Source organism: Poeciliopsis prolifica, unplaced genomic scaffold (genome assembly GCF_027474105.1).
Source record: "Poeciliopsis prolifica strain line A6 unplaced genomic scaffold, Auburn_PproV2 SCAFFOLD007, whole genome shotgun sequence".
Taxonomy (NCBI): Eukaryota; Metazoa; Chordata; class Actinopteri; order Cyprinodontiformes; family Poeciliidae; genus Poeciliopsis; species Poeciliopsis prolifica.
The window spans coordinates 7,930,312-7,948,225 of NW_026562382.1; the positions used below are offsets into that span (position 1 = coordinate 7,930,312).

At 40.1% G+C, this 17,914-nt stretch overlaps 2 protein-coding genes across 2 annotated transcripts; both read right to left on the reverse strand.

Moving 5' to 3' along the window:
- Positions 1-1,536: 1,536 nt before the first annotated feature.
- Positions 1,537-17,625, reverse strand: gpr156 (G protein-coupled receptor 156). Its single transcript, XM_055032228.1, has 10 exons — positions 17,364-17,625; positions 13,898-14,050; positions 9,612-9,739; positions 9,328-9,463; positions 9,133-9,243; positions 7,466-7,591; positions 7,166-7,261; positions 6,047-6,283; positions 5,295-5,453; positions 1,537-4,347 (listed from the first exon to the last, which is right to left on the reverse strand). Exons 2-10 carry the CDS (start codon positions 14,036-14,038, stop codon positions 3,025-3,027), a joined length of 2,457 nt encoding a protein of 818 aa, XP_054888203.1. The 5' UTR covers positions 14,039-14,050; positions 17,364-17,625; the 3' UTR covers positions 1,537-3,024.
- Positions 9,886-12,225, reverse strand: LOC129361404 (E3 ubiquitin-protein ligase TRIM21-like). The gene is made up of 2 exons (XM_055032229.1): positions 12,086-12,225; positions 9,886-11,681 (listed from the first exon to the last, which is right to left on the reverse strand). The coding sequence occupies exon 2, from the start codon at positions 11,677-11,679 to the stop codon at positions 10,027-10,029; it is 1,653 nt and encodes a 550-aa protein (XP_054888204.1). The 5' UTR covers positions 11,680-11,681; positions 12,086-12,225; the 3' UTR covers positions 9,886-10,026.
- Positions 17,626-17,914: the final 289 nt, after the last annotated feature.

Here is a 17,914-nt window from a genome sequence, read left to right on the forward strand (position 1 = left end):
CAGTCCTTCAATGATTTGTGCGCAGCAACATTTTAAATACAGGCAGCTGGGCAGAAGTAATGAAGAAAACTGCTTTGTCTTCATAGCAACACATCCCCTGGCAGCACAACGGGGAAAAAAAATCACAGAGGAACATAGATAAACAACAGTGAAAACAAATCCAGTGCAGAGAAGACAAAATCTAACCAGAAAGAGAAGAATAAATGTGGTGCTCTGCAACCACATTTATTCTTCTTTTTTTTTTTAGATATGGACTTTTACATTTTTTATTTTATTTAAGGTGTTTAATTTGACTGAGCCGTAGTGCATAGGCATATATGTCTTAATCTAAAACGTCATAGATTTGATTGTGTGTTTAGAGAGTCAATATCCTGCAATATGGTAGTTCTTACCTGCACTCTCAAGTTTTTTTTGTTGTTGTTTTTTTTGGCAGCCACCTAAAGGTATTTAGCTTCATCCATCTGACCATCAATTCTAATTTTTAGTAGATTTGTTGTCCAGAGTCAAAAAAGCAACATACACCATGATGCTGCCACCAAAGTTAAAATTAAACCAGAGCATCTTCTTCCACATGTTTGTCCCCTAGTGGATTCTAGTGAACTGCAAGCAGGAGGTCTCATGGCTTTCTTGCAAAAATTGTACAGAATCTTCCACCTGAGTTGTGGATCTCTGCTGCTCCCCCAGAGTTATCATGGTCCTATTGTGGCTACGAAGGGTCATAATGTCCCCAAGTTTAATGGAAAAAAAACAAAAATATTATTGTTTGTGGCCCAAAAATACACGATTAGAGGTCAGGATTCAACTAGACTCAATTCTAGTAATATTAACAGCAGGCAATAAGCCTAGATATTGTTATGGATTCAAACCTCAGTTCGAATATCCAAAATAAAGCCCAAATAAAACCAGCCCAATCCCTTCTTAAAAGGTAACAGATTCTATTATTTTAATGGTTTAAATGTTTTGGTTTCGAGGAGGAAAAAAGTTTCTGCAGCTGCTGCAGCTCATCTGAGCAGCCACAATCATCTCCAGAATCAGTTCACTGTTTGTTAAAGGGTCAAATTTTTAAACTGAGATCATCTTGAGTGATCTCAGAGGTTCTTGTCAGATGATTCATCAGCACTCAAACGTCTGCTTATTCAATGATTTTAGGGCCCAAACTAAACAATGGGAGACAGTACTTAGTGTCTAGGCTCCTCAGCTGTGGAATAAATTCCCTGAAAACCTGAAATCTTCAGAGCTGTTGGCAGCTTTAATCAGGACTGAAGACGTTTCCTTTACCTCAACTTCTCATCAAGATCAAATACAATTTTAGGCATTATTTGTCTCATATTTGTGCATTTTTTTAATTTCAAAAATATGAAATTAAAAAACTCGTTTTAAGACGTTTCAAGTTTTTTGTCCTCAGCAGTCACACAATTACTGTCCACTGAAAAGTTCACTTTGTGATTCTGCCTGCTGTGATTGGTCAGCATATAAAAAAAACACTTTTCTTTTTATATTAAAAATTTATAAATAAATATTAAAAGAAATGCAGTGTTTACACAAAAGGTAAATGAATGTACATCTGTAACCATCTATAAAATTCCATTAATTTTGCACTTTTTTATGCTTGTTCTAATGACTGTTTTCTGTATTAGCGTCATGTTTAAAAAAATAACTTATCGGTGATTAATAATGTTATCAAAACATCGGCATTTTCAGGCAAAACATTTTCATACATCTAAAATTTTTATGAGCAAAACTAAAACAGAATTCAACAATAATGCTTTCTTCATATAAAAATGGAAAAACAAAAGCATTTCTTACTGAAATTAGAGCTACATTATCTCTACGTATAAAAGTTCATCATCTTTAAATACAATAATAATTGATCTGGTGCTTTAAGAGTCAGTATGCTGTGCTGTGAATATACATATTTACTCCCTTAAAGATACATTCTATTTTTGTTTGTTTGTTTTTACGCTTAAATGTTTCAGATCATCAGACAAAGTTTCTCAACTCACAGAGAGCCTAAGCAACAACAAAATTGAGTTTTCAAATGATGCTTTTGATGAAGGCAAAAATAAATAAATACATAAATATTGTATCCAAAATAATATATCCTCATTGATGTAATTTACTGCTTCGTGAAACCATGAGAAACTTTGTTTAACCAGATTGTATGATTCAGTTTCATTAGTCACACCCAGGCCTGTAAAATAATGAAATTATTCAAATAGAACCAGTCTGACAAGATATATTAAGAAACACAATACCTTAATTTAAAGACTGTTTAAAAAAAAAAAAAGATGAAAAACAAAGTTCCTGTTATTATGTCTGGAAAGGCTTACAACTTAGACTTTGGGACTCCAGAAATTTAAGCTGAACAGAACCTTTTGGAAGGTGTGCTCCCAGTTACATCATAGCAACAGCCAAACATGACCATGGTTAGATGATATGCTTCTTTGCTGCTTTGGGACTTGGATGACTTGCCATAATTCAATAAAACATCAATTCTGTACCTAAATGAGGATGTCTGGGCAAGAATTTCTGACTCTAAACTCAAAAGTTTCCCAGTGGTCTAGTCAATATCTGAAAGTAAATCTTACTGAGACGGTGCAAAGAGATTTAAACTGGCTGCTCATGATTGAAAACCCTAAAATGATGCGGATGAAAACTACTCTGCAAAAAAAAGTGGTATAAATTCCTTCACAGTGATGAAAAACACACAATGGGAGGCAGTATTTATCAACCATCTCATGGCTGTTGCTGCTGCAAAGGTTAGCTATGGAAGTGTTAGGTAGGTTTAGAGAGAAATTAACCTTTCTGATATGGCAAGATTGGTATGATCAGTTTGTTTTCTTTAATAACTAAAATTATAATGTGAAAACTGGATGTTGTGTTTATTTTAAATCTGTTTAATTATCTGAAACTTTTTGGTGACAAACAAAAGAAATGTATAAGAAAGCAAATAATTCTTCACAGTACTCAAAGTTCAAGTGGTGGAAATAATTAAATAACACATAAAGTGCAGTAAACATTTTGTCATACTAAAGTGGGTTTGAGGTCATCTTTAAACACAACGGGCCGCGGGGGGCGACAGAGGTTGGTGTAATCCTCGTACTCGCTGTCAGACGAGTCCGAGGAGCTGCCTGAGGACGGGAAGGAGCCCCGCTGCAGGCAGGAATCACAGTAAGGACGATGGTAGAAGCAGTCATCTGTGGAGCTGCTGGAGTCTGAATCCCAGTATCCACTCGAGTCTCTGATGCATCGATGGCGTTGCTTGCCGCGGTCGTCTTCTTCCACACTGTGCTCAGGTGAACAGTTCTGTCTAGGACAACGCCAGAGAGGGCAGTTGTGAGACCGTGAAGCATGTCTTTGACAGCTTTTCACTTCCTCTTCTTCCTCTTTATCACCCTCTTCCTCCTCTACGGGCTTGTCTAAATCAGTGACGCTGCAATCAGCACGGAAATGTGTCTCATCGGGATTTTGGTGTTCACAAAGGTCCCTTTTCAGTTCACAAATGGGAGCATCTGAGCCTGTGTAGAAGCAGGAAGAGGACAAAGCTCTCCTGGACGGTTGGAAGGGAGGCCGACGTTTTCTCATCGCGTATGGAGAGATGCTGGGGTATTGGAAGAGAGAATGAGAGGAGCAGAGGGACAGAGGGGACAACGTGTTCAGTTTCGGTTGAGAGGACGTCTTAGACGCCTGACCTGGAAATCGAAGCGCCGTCTCCGTGACTGCATCCATGCTCAGCTCCTGGATGATCTCTTGCAGCTTCTCGCTGCTGACAAAACCAGTCAGTTTTGGGTTTGGTCCCACTTGCGTTGGCAGGCCACCATGACTGGGAAATTGTTCAACCCGAGAGGGATTCAGTCTTCTGTGGTTTTGAAGAGAGGTGACAAAATGAACAACCTCCTCCGCCGTCCTTCCTGGAAATGTGGGGCACAGAGGTTGCTTGACAATCTCTCTCACTGTGGATTCAGCTGTCTCTCCAGTTGCAGAGTTGGGGACATCTTTTCGGCATCCACTCAGGATGTCATCAGTAAAGGAGGAGGAAGCAGGATGGCGGTCCGTTGAGTTTTGAATGGAAGGTATCCGGAGTGCATTTGAGGGATCAGGAGGCAGAGTGAGATTATGAGAGGCTGGAGAAGGCAAAAGTCTGGTTTTTGTGTCTTTCTGAGATAAACAGGAAGAGGAACTTCCTTCAGACTGTAGCTCAGTGGTCTGGGTAGAGGAGGAGTTGAAATAAGCAACCGAGGAATCAACGTCCTGGTCCCCGAGGGGCTGACTTGCTGTCATGAGCCTCAGGAGCTTATCCTTGGCGTTGTTTACCTGCTCTTGAAGACTGTCAATCGCAGCATTCTTCTAAGAAGTGAAAAGAGAAAGCAGAAGTTCAAATATTTGAAAACAAAAATGCTAGATATAACCACTTAACTGGAGTAAGAAACCTTCCACAACTTGTTCAGATTTTAGTGTTTGGCTCATGATCCTGTCAGGGCATTTGTAAATAATGGTGTTCATGAAACTACAATCCTAACACCTGTCTTTGATTTCATGCTTGCAGTGAGCCATAAGTGAGCCATGTCACTGCCTTCTCAGCAATTTTCATAAATCATAGCATGTTTTGTTAGTACAGGTTGTAAAACTACTGTGTAGAAGATGCACAATCTCACAGTCTACTGGACTTTTGATCAGTAATTTGTTTTTCACCCTGTACAATAATGTTCACTCTGACAATAGTAAATTTAGCCTCATTAAAATATTCAATTAATGCTATTTGACACACAAAATCATCTCTCAATATGTAACAAAGTAGTTTAGAAGAGTTTTAACTCGGGATGATTAAGAGAGGATTGAACTTGTGCACAAGCTAACTAGAGCTTAGCTTTTTAGCTTGAAGAAACCATCTGCATTAAGCAGCTAATCAAAAATCCCCAACAGCTTTTAATTGCATCAGTATTGCATTATTGTCTTCAAATAATGGCATCATCTAATTCCTCTGGCTCATTTTCTAGGGGCCATCCTCTTGTCCTAATATGGCCATAGCTCGCTCCACAAAGTAAAAGACAAAGACACCCATTTAGAAACCAACTGGTTACATAATGACAGTTACATTCACTTCTGTCGGATTGCTCATCCATGAACAGTCCTACACTCTGACAAACTCTAATAAACAAGATGCAAATGATCCCAAACAATTTTCATCATTTTAACCAAGATAGCAGTTTGGATGACTGGTACTCACATGCGCTGAAATATGAAAATACATATAAAGAATATTACCACGTTGCGCGTAAAAAATATTACATTACCTCAGTTAAGAGCTTTTTCATTGAGCTGTTCTCCCCCAGCAGGAAGTAGATCTCATCCTGGCTGTAGACAGATGGCTGACTCTTACTGGGGCTGCTGAAATATTTGGCCATCTGACTCGGGTTGTTCTGATCCTCCTCAAACTGTCGCCACTGGGTCAGCTGCGATAAGGCAGGTTTGATATTTAGGAGTTTTATGCATGTTACACGGATTCCCAGCAACATATAAACCTCTCGGATGAGAATTATATCCTTTCAGAAATATCTCTATGAGGTGTGCTTTAGACCACTGCTCATTGTTGAAGTATTTCCTTCCCTCTCACTGCAGATGCATTCCTTTATGTTAACATAAACCCGTCGTTAGACTCTCAGAGTCGTAAACCTGTTGGCAGCCTACAAAGTTTTGGCTCATTACGAAGACTTCTTTGTGAGTCATCTTCTCCTGACAGACACCGAAACCTCATCCATCAGTACAACAAGCACATGTCAGGTTTATTGGTTTTACCCTAAACCTTCCTATACATACACTGTCATCTGTCCGTCTGTTACAGTTTCTTTTTGTGGGAAGGATTTCCTCATGGCAGATCTTAAAAGAAAAAAACTCCTCATATTTTGGGATTTAAGGAAAAGATAATGAAAGTGTAACCAATATTATAGACAACACGGCTTTATCTCATGTTTTTGTTGAAACTAATTATAATCTAAGCTAATATTTAGTCATTATAGTCAGGGATTTGTTAGGTTTTGTCTCTGACCTGTGGCACAAACAGCATGCAGTTTGTGGCCAGTGTGCAGATGAAGATGGCTCCAGCCGCAGTGCTGCAGACCAGGTTGGGCCAGGCGTGTAGGAAGAAGAACACAGGGAAGGCCACAGCAGAGGAAATGGTGACCAGAGTGACGGCCGTAATGATGGTGGGAGACTGGTTGACTGGAGGATGGCTCACGTTGCTGGTGAGTCCAGCCAGGTATGTGCCATAAAGGAGGAGGCAACCCTTGATAAAGAAGAGCAGAAGTCATTATTTTCACATGCTACTGTTTTTCAAAATTTACTCTTTTGCTATGCTTTTTTTTTTCTGTTCACTTTCATTTTTGTAGTATTTATTTAGATTTAGATTTGAACTATCTGGAATCACAATTTCTTTACATAAGATTTTATTGATCCCATATTGGTGAAATTCACTTAGGGTCAAAATTTTCTTGTGTATTGAATGGGTAAATTCAAAATCCCATCATGGTCATTTTGACGTTCTTTTATGTTGTTGTATGTCAATCACTGGGAACCTGTTTTATGCATTGGTGAGCTTTTCATTGTAAAAATAATGATGCAAAATAGCTGCTAATTCGACAGCGGAAGCTGCATATCTAAAAGAAACATTTTGGAAAATAATTTTACTCAGGGATTTAAGCAACTTTCAAGATAATTAGTTCAGAGCTTTAAAAACGTGTTTTCAGTGCAAAATACCACACCCTATACTTTTGTCAGGTCAGGAAGGTAGCTGCTTATCTAAGTGTGCTAGAGTCAGAGTGAAAATTAGAAAGTATAAAACATCTGGAAGATTCCCACTATGAACAATGAGTAGGACTGTAGTGGGGGCAAAACTTTTCATTTGGAGATTATGCCATAATGTGCAAATTTATGTACATTATTCCCAGAGATACCAGTGACTGTGGAGGAAGCGACATCGACCTTTCCAGCTTAGCTTTGGTCTTGGACATATTCACTTTATTTCTAAATCTCTGCTGGTTTGTTTTCTCTAGACTGAAAAACCAGTTTTGGAAAATAAATTTCATAAAATATGTCACCATCAAAAAACATGTAGTGAGTCAGTGGTGTTGTCACTGTAGAAGCATAAATGAAATTGCTTGAAGCTTACTTTCTGAACAGCAATAATGATGAGCCAAATATTTGAGTATTCTGAGGAGCAAGAGTCCAGCTGTGACAAAGAGTAGGAGGTGTCTCTCTCAGTCGCCTACATGAATAGAAACCAAATATTACATCAAAGTTGACACATCTACACAAAAAATCTATCTTTCGTGCACTCTGTTTTATCAAAAAAAAGCATGTAAAAGAATAAAAAAATTCAGACTCAATCATGACTCAGTAATATATTACATATGATCATCTTCAGAAATCTACCAAACAAATCAGTGCAAAGCTTACTAATTATTCTCACCTTGGCAACAGCTCTGACAGATCGCGAGCATCTCATTGGGTCCGTGAGATTCCAGGTGGTGAGAATCAGAATCTCCAGCAGAATCAGTAGAACTACCATGCCAATCAGCTGGATGTCTCGGATGATCTGAGACGGAAAGAGAAGCGGTGATAAAGATGAACTCTTTACACCTTACAGCTTTACACCATCCACACACCGAAACTTGATCTGGAGAGAAGCCTAAATCAGTAAAAAGAGCTCAGAGTAATTACTCACATAGGCTAATTTAGTAAATACTCCATCTAAATTTGACAGCATTAAATTATTCAGTGCAATGTGCAGCCATGCATTACTGTTGTCAGGTTGAATTACTCAAAACTACTTCATTAATTACTAAAGAAACAAAATATGTGAACGTCTGTTAAAATGGTTTATGTGACGCAGAGTTTTTATGTGGAATACATGCTGAACAGGGCAACTGAAAACTAAACCCGTAAGGGAAAAAACTTATATGTTTTTTCCCTTATATAGGAGCTTATATGTTTTTTCATATATATATATATATATATATATATATATATATATATATATATATATATATATATATATATATATATATATATATATATATATATATATATATATATATATATATAAATATAAAGGAAGCTGTGAGAATCAGGTTGCATAAGTCCTTCTCGGTATAAGTTTATTACCGTCCAACGTCTTGATTTGACAATATTTCTTTGTAATAGTATTTCTTGTAAATTTCCATCAGACTGTAAAGGCATCCCTCTTCAAGTGAGCAGCATACTTTGTTCAGGATGCTATTGGACTTTCCAAAATGTAAATTTTTCTAACATGCCAGCCTTTTGTTTATTTGTATGTTTGATTGCCCTTTTTGTGATGCTGAAATTTGAAACCCAGAATCAGTTTAGGGGTGTGGATGGATTGGGATCTCATCTGCAGTCATGGGGAAATCTACTGCTCTGATCTTTTGCAGTGAACAAAGAGCTCAGCCAGTGTCTGACCCCTAACTCTGGTCGTAAGATCATAGATCATGACTCAGCTTGGATGATAGAGAGTCATTTGAGGAGGTTCAAGTATCTGAGTAGGATGCTGCCTCAGCTTCTCCCTTTGACAATGTTTTAGGCACTGCCTCCTGGGAGAAGAGCCCATGGGAGAATCAGTACTATATGAGGGACTACATATCGCTTTCTGGCATGGGGATGCCCAGGGATCTACTACAACGAGCTGGAGAGTATTGCTGGGGAGACGAATCTCTGGCTCTCTCCTCTAACAAGCAAAAGCCTAAGAATGGATGGATACAATTTTGTTTAAATGGATTTGTTCAGAATATATTTCATATTAAGGGAAATAATTTGAAGTAAATTATCAGTACATTTTTTTGTTTAAATCACACAAATCTGGGATTTTACTTTTTGAATATGGGAATGCAGTGTTTTCAATAAGGACCGCGGATAAGAGCCAAAAGGCTGCATTTTTTATAACCACTTTGCATCTGAGATTACATACTAAGACAGTCAATTTCTATATTAAATTACTTTGAGATTTGTGTTATTGTAACAGTACGTTCTCAATTCAAACTACAGTGATATACAAAAGAAGAAGACAAGAATGTGCATGTCAACGAGATGAGCACAAGGAAACCAGAAGAGCCTGCCTACCACTCTCTTGTCGGGAACTCGCTGAGTGAAAACTCTGTAAAGCCTCCAGGTCTTTCCCAAAATTGGCCCAAAGACCAGGGTGCTCCCAATGCAAAGCGTCCACATCCGAGCCTGGAGGAGGGAAAACCACAAGGATCACCTTAAAATTGATCTCCAACAGTATAAAACTGCAGCTACAAGGATTTCGATACTTACCTGAAGCAAAGTAATAGACACATCAGCTCGTGAATGAGCTCGCTCATCGATTGCAAAAAGAAAGCCGCTAATATATGTGAGGACACTTCCAAAGAGAGTCAGAACATTTAGGTTGGGACTGGACATCTTCACTATCCTGATGAAACAGCACAAGCAGACTCCTTTAGCATGCCAGTAGACAGTAGTTTGATGAATTTGTAGTTAAATGCTGGAATTTAACTACAAATAATTTCGTGGATGGTATCAACCCCTCCACAAAATTATTAAAACACTTTTCACTCTACCTGTTGTTTTTGAATCGCAGGGTGAAAACCAGAAAGCAGAACGCCAACAGGATGCCAGACGATAGCATCGTCCAGACAATCGCTCTGAGCGCAGGAGAGAGGGATCGCCTGGGGACCTCTGCTGCCAACTACACACACAGACATGAACATTTATTCCCCCATACAGTTCCAGCCCCTTCTGGGTATCTCTACGGAAAAGATAATTAATCCTACAAGTACTCCAGAGTCTAGGCTCCTTCAAATTCCAGATGTAAAAATTAAAACCAAGCACAAATTTATAAGGTAGAATTTTATTGCAGGGAAAAAGGCATCAAGCATTGCAAAACAGATGTGGAACTATTACTTTAACTTTAATCAGTAATAACGTTTGCTGAAACATCTGAAAGCATCATAAAAGATAGTACATAGTGAAAATTTAGATATTCAAAGGCAGAATAAGGAGAGGTGCTGAGTTGACCCCATTGTGATTCCTTCGCGGGTTGAAGTAGGGGAAAAGTCTGCCGCTGAAAGTGTATCCGGTGTACGTGTAGATATGAGAGTGAGAGTCCGGGTTGTAAAATGAAACCTGCCCCGCTTCCATGTCCACGTACACCAGGACTGTCTGGGGCTTTTCCACCAGCGGCAGTCTAACAGGAGGACTGCTGAGGGCCCAGTAACTCTCATCCTCCCTCATTCCCAGAGTCCAGTAGCCCCTTTCAGGGTTCAGCAGATTCCCTCCTTTTCTATTGACCGACTCGAGTCCCACTCCAATGTCCCACTCTGTCTTCCCTTTCACCTGAACTTCATAGGAGAACCTCCCGTAGCAGAAGCCCTCCTTCCCCAAGACACTAACACAAGGGTAAAATCTTGCTGGATTGTCAGGGAGGTTCACAGCCACATCGCCGTGATAGACCTGCTTCCGGTTTTCTGAAAGAACGAGTTTGGGGTGAGCTGTGTCTGGATCCAGCGTCACATCCACAGCGTAGGCTTTTACTCGCTTAAATTCAATCTTGCAAAGCCTCTTTACCTCTGCCTTGATGGTTTCCTCAAGCTCTGATGCTGCTCTCCTGAGTGCCCTTCTCAACGTTCCCACATAGACTGCACTTTCTACCCTAATCTCAGACCAGTCTTTGATGGGCAGCTCACTGGAGAAAGCCGGGAAGCTCTGGAGAAGGTAGAGATCATCGTTTGTCTGTGAGAGCAGCTCCAAATCAGTGGTCCTGTTTGACAGCTGATTAATCTCTTGCTCAAGATCCAATGTAATCTTACCAGCCCTGCTTTCAACACACTTCTGCTTTGCTAAGATAGCCTCGGCCACTTCAGCTTGGACTGTCTTAACTACTTGAAGCAGTTTGTTGAAGACCAGAAAACTCTCTTCAACCTCTTTTTCAGCGTTTCTTTTGCTAAACTCAACAGCTTGACCGATCTCACATGTTTTCTGTAGCCTACTGTGGATGCCTTCTTGCATTTCCACGTTCATATTTCTGATCTGATCTCTCCTGTCTTGGCTTTCATGCTTTATAGAAGCCATACGATGTGCCTTGTGGTCATCCTCAACACAGACCTGGCACAAGTACATCTGATCTGTGTGGCAGAACAGGTTGAGGAGGCTCTCGTGTTTCTTACACAATCTGTCTCGCATGTTCATAATTGGGTTGATTAGGGTGTGATTCTTGAGGGTGCCTAGAACGTGATGGGGCTCCAGATGTGTCTGGCAAAATGAAGCCAAACAGTCCAGACAGGTTTTAAAAGCTTTCACCCGTTTTCCAACACACACATCACAAGCAACTTCCCCCTTATCGCCTGACTTGTCCATACTTCTGAGCCCGTCTTTGTACTTCATTTCCCCATGGTCTTTAAATTGAGCAGCCACCTCAGATATGAAGGTGTTGACTTTGAGGTCAGGCCTGTTGTACAGCTTGTTTTTACACATGGGACACTGGGGCAGATTGGTACTCTGCCAGTATCTCTGGATGCAGTCACGACAGAAGTTGTGCCCACACGGAGTGGAGACTGGCTGGTTAAACACATCCAGACAGATGGGGCAAAGGAGCTGCTCCTTGGACAGAATGCTGGCGGCTGTAGCCATATCTGGGAACACATCCAGAAAGAAGAAGAAAACAGGTGGGATTTTATGGAATACATTGCCTCAGCTTCTTTTATTTTTGGCTTTCCACTGTTTTACAAGGCATGAAAATACTTGTGTCCTCGTTAGCCATGAACAGTAACAAATACACAGTGTTATGTTTCATCACACTGTATCACATGCTATCAGGGTCGTTTTTATGTTAGCCAGGATCAGCTAGCAATACCAGTGAGGCATTTCATGGAGAGTGCAATAAAAAACTAAAACAGAACATTTGCTGCATTTAGATGATGCATTCACACAACAAAGCTCACACAAAATTTGGTTCAAACTGTTGACTTACTTTAAGGTAATTAATTGTACAAGTTAACATCATGAAGCATGCAAAGATTTCTAAGATATAGCTCACCTTGCTGTTTTTGGTCCTTTGAAGAGAGAAAGACTTGATTGTGTTCTTTGTCAAAGTGTTTCTGCTGCTGTATCTTTTATTTCAGAAGTCTGTTTACAGTATCATCCGTCCGGCTTCTGCTGTTGGTCTGTCCTCCCTCTTCTCTTAAAGGTATTGGGGACAGAGGCTATTCTAAACATAGCTGCAGTCCATGCCCATTACCTTTCCCGATTTCAGCTGTCTGGTACCATAGTTCAAACAAGCAAAGCCGGTGCATTTAAAGGAAATATGGTGAGGCATAAAGTTACTAGGACTGCATTTATATAAAATATAACCTATGTTTGACCCTATCTTTAGCATAGGCAGAGTCAAGCAGTTGTCATGTAGTCTCGTGACCTAATAATGCAGTGTCTTGTTGCAGTTCTCCAGCAGTAAGCTATGGAGATTTAAATTTTTTTTATACCTCCCTTTTGTTGCTCAATGCGTCCTTGAACTCTAAGAATAATCCGACCCACCATTTGTAAAAACTCAAAACAGTGACTCAGCATATCTGACATTTTTAAGGCCAGTAGGAGGTTGGGCAGAATGTTCAGCATAGCTTCTATTTCCTCCATTTTTGTCACATACAAATTATGCCAAGCTACTTTTCTTACTTTGGGGCAGCCCAACTATTTGTGCACAACCCGCTAGAGCTGTTCCTCGATTGTAATGGGAACCAACTGTAGATTTGAGCCGAGTCAAGGTGATAGTGGAAAAGAAACATGTCTTTTCTAGTTTATAGATTTGCATGGAGAACTGGGTTTTGGTACTGCATCCTATTTTATTTGGTTTTCCCTCCAAATACATGATTTAAAAAATGCCAAATAAATTTTTGTGCAATCTCCATTACAGAATCATACTGCCACCATAAAAGATTACTTTATTTTATGCCTTTTCACACATCATTACCAGGATGCCAGTTGTTGATGGCTCTATGCATACCAGTATTATGTAGCTATTTACATAATACTACGCTACGCTGTGAAATTGCGATTAAAACATTTCCAAAATTCTTATCAGTTTTTGTTTGTTCCACTGTTTATCATTGTTGATTGACACGCAGAATAGTTGCCATGATAACTAGAGAAATTGGAGACATTTCCAAGTTATGTGTAATCATCTAAAACAATAAAACAGTGTCTGAAAACAAATATGTAACAATAAATCTTTACAACACAGCCACAAGCCTGGAAATCTGGCATTCTGAGTTGTGTCAAGTTACAAACACAGGACCCAAAGGGTGTCAGTTGTGGGAATAAAAATTAGTGCCAAGTGCGTCAAGTGGATTATGATGTGCGTAAAAATATGCATGCGCCTGGCACTTAAACATACGGCAGTGTCAAACAACTAATTCACCTGAAGTAGTTATCTAAGATACAGTGCCCAAAGTTATTTATTTGTATGCCTGATTTTTTTTCTTTTTTAAATTTAAAATGAATCAATCTTTTAATTGTCCTCACACTAACACTGACAATTTTAGCAACGCTAGCGTGCATTCATATTCATCAGTCAAGACATAGTGACAACAATAAATCTTTGGAAATTATAATGAGAAAACGGCAGCATCCATCTCCACTACAACCATTGGAAATATCCAGAGTTTTAAATAGAAATCTGTAGAATTGTCCTCACAAATGGAAAACAGATCATCATTGGGTCTTTGAAACACATTGAACGGTTGTCAACTACAGTCTCAGCACCAAGCTGAAAACTCAAATTGTGTGCATACATATGCTGTGTAAATAAATTGAGAACAGAGAGACAGTAGAAGATGTAGGTCAAGAGAAAGATTACCGAGTTTAGGATGCATAGTCTCCGTAGGATGTCCTGGCCTTCCTGCCTGCTGAGTCCAGCCTGGATGAGGCAAAGTGGGGAATCACACACAGAGCTGCAGTTCAGCTCAGGCTCCATGACCGGCCCCAGTCCGTCCACCATCACAAACACATTCTGTGGGAGAATCAAACAAAGCAGCTCATCAGGTCACTCTAGGAAATAAACAATGCACCTTGTAACTGGTGCACAAGAAACAAAGCAGTAATTGCACTTGACATTTTTAAATGATGTTTGGTGCTTCAGTTGTTCAGTTTCATTTAAATTATGTTACTTGAGTTGCAATCACATAAGAATATACCACAAAGGATTAGTTGCAAGACCGAGGTGCACCACAGTGTGGTGCTATGACAAAAACAAGGAGGAGTGGGGGGAAGCGGGTAATTTTTACATTGCGCTGGTGGTAGAAAACAAGCTCAGATAAACAGAGAAGCCTTTGAGTTTCTGTTTGTCCTCATGGTTTCACTCTGTCATCATAGAAATGACCTGTTATACAGTCAGCTTTTAATTATGTCGACATATTCTGCAGTCAGCTCAGCTGTTTAGTTGGAGCGTCTGAGACTGACTTTACAGGAAGAAAAATTGTCAGTGCTGCCACGGGCGTTTTGGGGCTTTTTTATGAGGCTTCACTTAGTTTGCTCTGACATGCTGGAGATTGGAAAATGAGGCACATCTGATACTTTGAGCTGAACCTAGGCTTGTGGATGATGATTGTAATTGCAGATGTGACTCAGCCGCATGATGCCAGGGCGGGTTAAAATTGCTTTTATTGATACATATTGGCAGACAGGTGTGTGTGTGTGTGTGTGTTTATGTGAGCAGGGTGAAATCAGACACAGCACGTCTCATCCACATCTGTGGAATGACTAACTGCCAGAATGGCCTCGGATGTGCTGAGTAATTGGACAGTCAGAAAAACGCAGAATAAAATATTCAAAATGAAAAGATCCGACGTGAGAGAAGTTGTCTACTCGTTTGGGAAATGTCTGAAGTTCCTGCTCCTGTCCTGTCGTCACTTTCCAAGTATAGATCACAGCCCAGCTTCTTCCTGCAGGAAAAGCCAGTGGAGTAAGGCATTTCCTCCAGCTTTTCAAACCCTCTGCCTGAAACGCTGTTGTTTTCGGCTTGGAAAAGAGCCCACCACTGTACAGGTGTCAGCGAAGATCTACCCAACATCCAACTTTGGGTGTGGGACGGCAGAAGGGGGTCAGTGTGTGCGCAGAGCAAACAGTCTGTCTTCAAACTATCTTCCGTTTTTCTGGACATGTTTTGACAGTTCACAGAAGTCATGAGGAGTGTCTTCTAAAGTCCTGAAGGCTAAACCGCAAGTAATACCTGAGCTACCTGTGTGAGTGTGTGTGTGCGTGGGATGGGCCTATATCCTGTGTGAAGTTTAGCTTGCACCCAGCTACTTCATCGTTAAAGTAACGACTTATTGCGAAGGGTATAAAAGAGAAATAGTCTCATATTTTGGAGGTAGAAAACGCACAACTCTTAAACACATGGAGCAAAACTAAATCACTAACGGTCTAGGAATTGATTTTTCAAGTAGATCATTTTAAAATGCTTCTCGCACAGAAAAGCCTTTCCAGTGATGCCCTCAAAAGCAGATGTGCTATTCTTTAATTGACAGTGCCGTAGAGTATGTCACCCAATTGTTTCTCATGATAATCATGACACAAATAGTTTTTTTCAACAACAACAAAAAATAAAAAAATGCCTCTTAGTGGGAAAAATTTAAACGGTTGTGTAGCGGCTCATTGGCAACACATAAAGTATCCAGTTATCAAATTTTCTATGAAGACAATTGGATTTTTGTGGAAGTAAAGAGATGAAAAGGAAAGACTTCCCCTCACTCAACCAAAGATGGTCTCTATGTCATAGGAGTATTAATTGATTTCGATTTGATTTTAAGGAAAGCAACAATTTAAACCGGAGGGACACAAACACAACATAGTTCAGATGCCAACAGCAAAAGCAGGGACTAAACAGTTAGACCACAAAGGAGACTGTAGTTATTGTAAGAAAAGTTTTTTTTTTATTTCATGAAAAGAAAATGCCTTCTTTTCAAGAAAAAGTGTTTTCTTGACCTAGCTGAAACCTCAAAAGTAAATTATGGACTAATTATATGGGCGAAAGTGTCACTTAAACAACTGACACCTTGCAGCATCTCGGCCTGAGGATTTTCTGTATAGAGTTCGCATGTTTGCTTTGTGAGACCGGTCCAGAGTGTACGGCGACTCTTGCATAATGACTGCTAGAGATAAGCACCCGTTGCATTGCAACCCACCAAAAATAAATGACGGTGGACAATGGATGACTGGGGACGACTAGTTAGAGAAATGGAACTGTTGGTGGGAGCCAAAGCTGAAACTGTGTCGACTTGATCGCTGCATTGTATTGTGTCCTGAAAATGTGTTTCTAAATCCAAGGGCGGGATGCTGGTTTGTTAGATCTCCACGTTGTAGCGCTGGGACAACATTACTCCTGATTTCCTGACTGGATAGATCTGTGCGTAAATGTCCATTTATGAACTTGAATTCAAGCTGGGGATTTTGCTATCATTGCTTAGTTCTTACGCGGCCACGCTACGCGCTAAGTTTCATATTTCAAATGTAATTTCATCAATGTTCAGAAACCTTTTACATAGTCTCAAAAATAGGAAAAATAAAAGAAGAAGAAAATAAAAAAAAAGAACTTAAACTACCGGTACAATCCAAATTGAAAAAGAAAAGTAAAACTGATGGCATGTGCCCTTACAAGCTTTCCTACCAGGACGCAGGAAGTTTCTTAAAAGTTAATTTAAAAAAATAGGAATGAGGAAATTTATTATCCGATCAAACATAAAGAAAAGATTAGAGCTGCAACTACCAGGTTTAGGCCCGATTCAGGGGACAAAATTGAAGCATTCTTTCTGAGTCAGTAATCCGTTTATAAGTTTATTCTTTAATCTGAGTTAGAATGCAATTACAGGCAGCCACAAAAGGGATCTTTGGATCCGGCGCACACCACAAGCAAAGGATATTAAAGTGTGTTTTAAGCAACTACTCATTTGTCGTAAATTCGCCTGAATATGTGTCACACATGCAGTCTGCGCGGCGGCGTCGGGGCCGAATGAGACTTCAAGGAATGCAAACTGTATGGATTAATTAAAACATCTCCCAGAAAAGAAAAGAAAAGAAATGAATCCATTTTAATTGTATTCGAATGGATTCATCCGGAACCTGTGTTTGCTTTCTTTTTTTTTTTTTTTTCCTCTTCTTCTTTTGGTTGAAAGAAATCTTTACGCACCGCTTTACGCACGCTGGACGACTTCAACTCCGTTGTAAAGCCGCTGATTTAAAACCCGAAGATGAATTAGAGTTTTTTTTTTAAAAAAAAAAAATGACCAAATTGCTACGTATGATTTTAAGAAATTAAAGTTCCAAACCTCGGGCTTCGGTGAAAGAGGGCTCCATTGCGACGTCTTGCCTCCGCAGATTCCATCGTTTACGTTTCCAAAACCTCGTGAAAAAAAGACACGAATGAACACAAATGAAAGTGATCCAGCATTGCTACATGGTTTCCGAGGCTGCAGGCTCGAGACGATCCCCTATACGTGACCTCGCCGTCAAAACTGTCAGCCTGGGGATCTTGTCACTCAGGGAAAATGCTCAGCAGACTGCAGGAGTTTCCATTTGAGCATGACGGGAGGGAGGAAGGGAGGAAGGGAGGCAATGGTGTGTGTGTGTCAGGAGAGGAGGTAACATTTCCCTCTCTCTCTCAACAACACACACAGACACACACACACACACACACCCACCCACCCACACAAAAACGCTCCAATGTGATGCCACCGTGAGCAGCGCGGGAAGGGATGTGTGGCAAATTCCTCTGCGGGATCCTGGTTGGCATTTGGGGCGCGCTGGGCGGCACATCATCTGGGCACCAACGCAAACAAACAGGCTGCTTGTTTAAATGGAAACTCAAATTATAACTGAC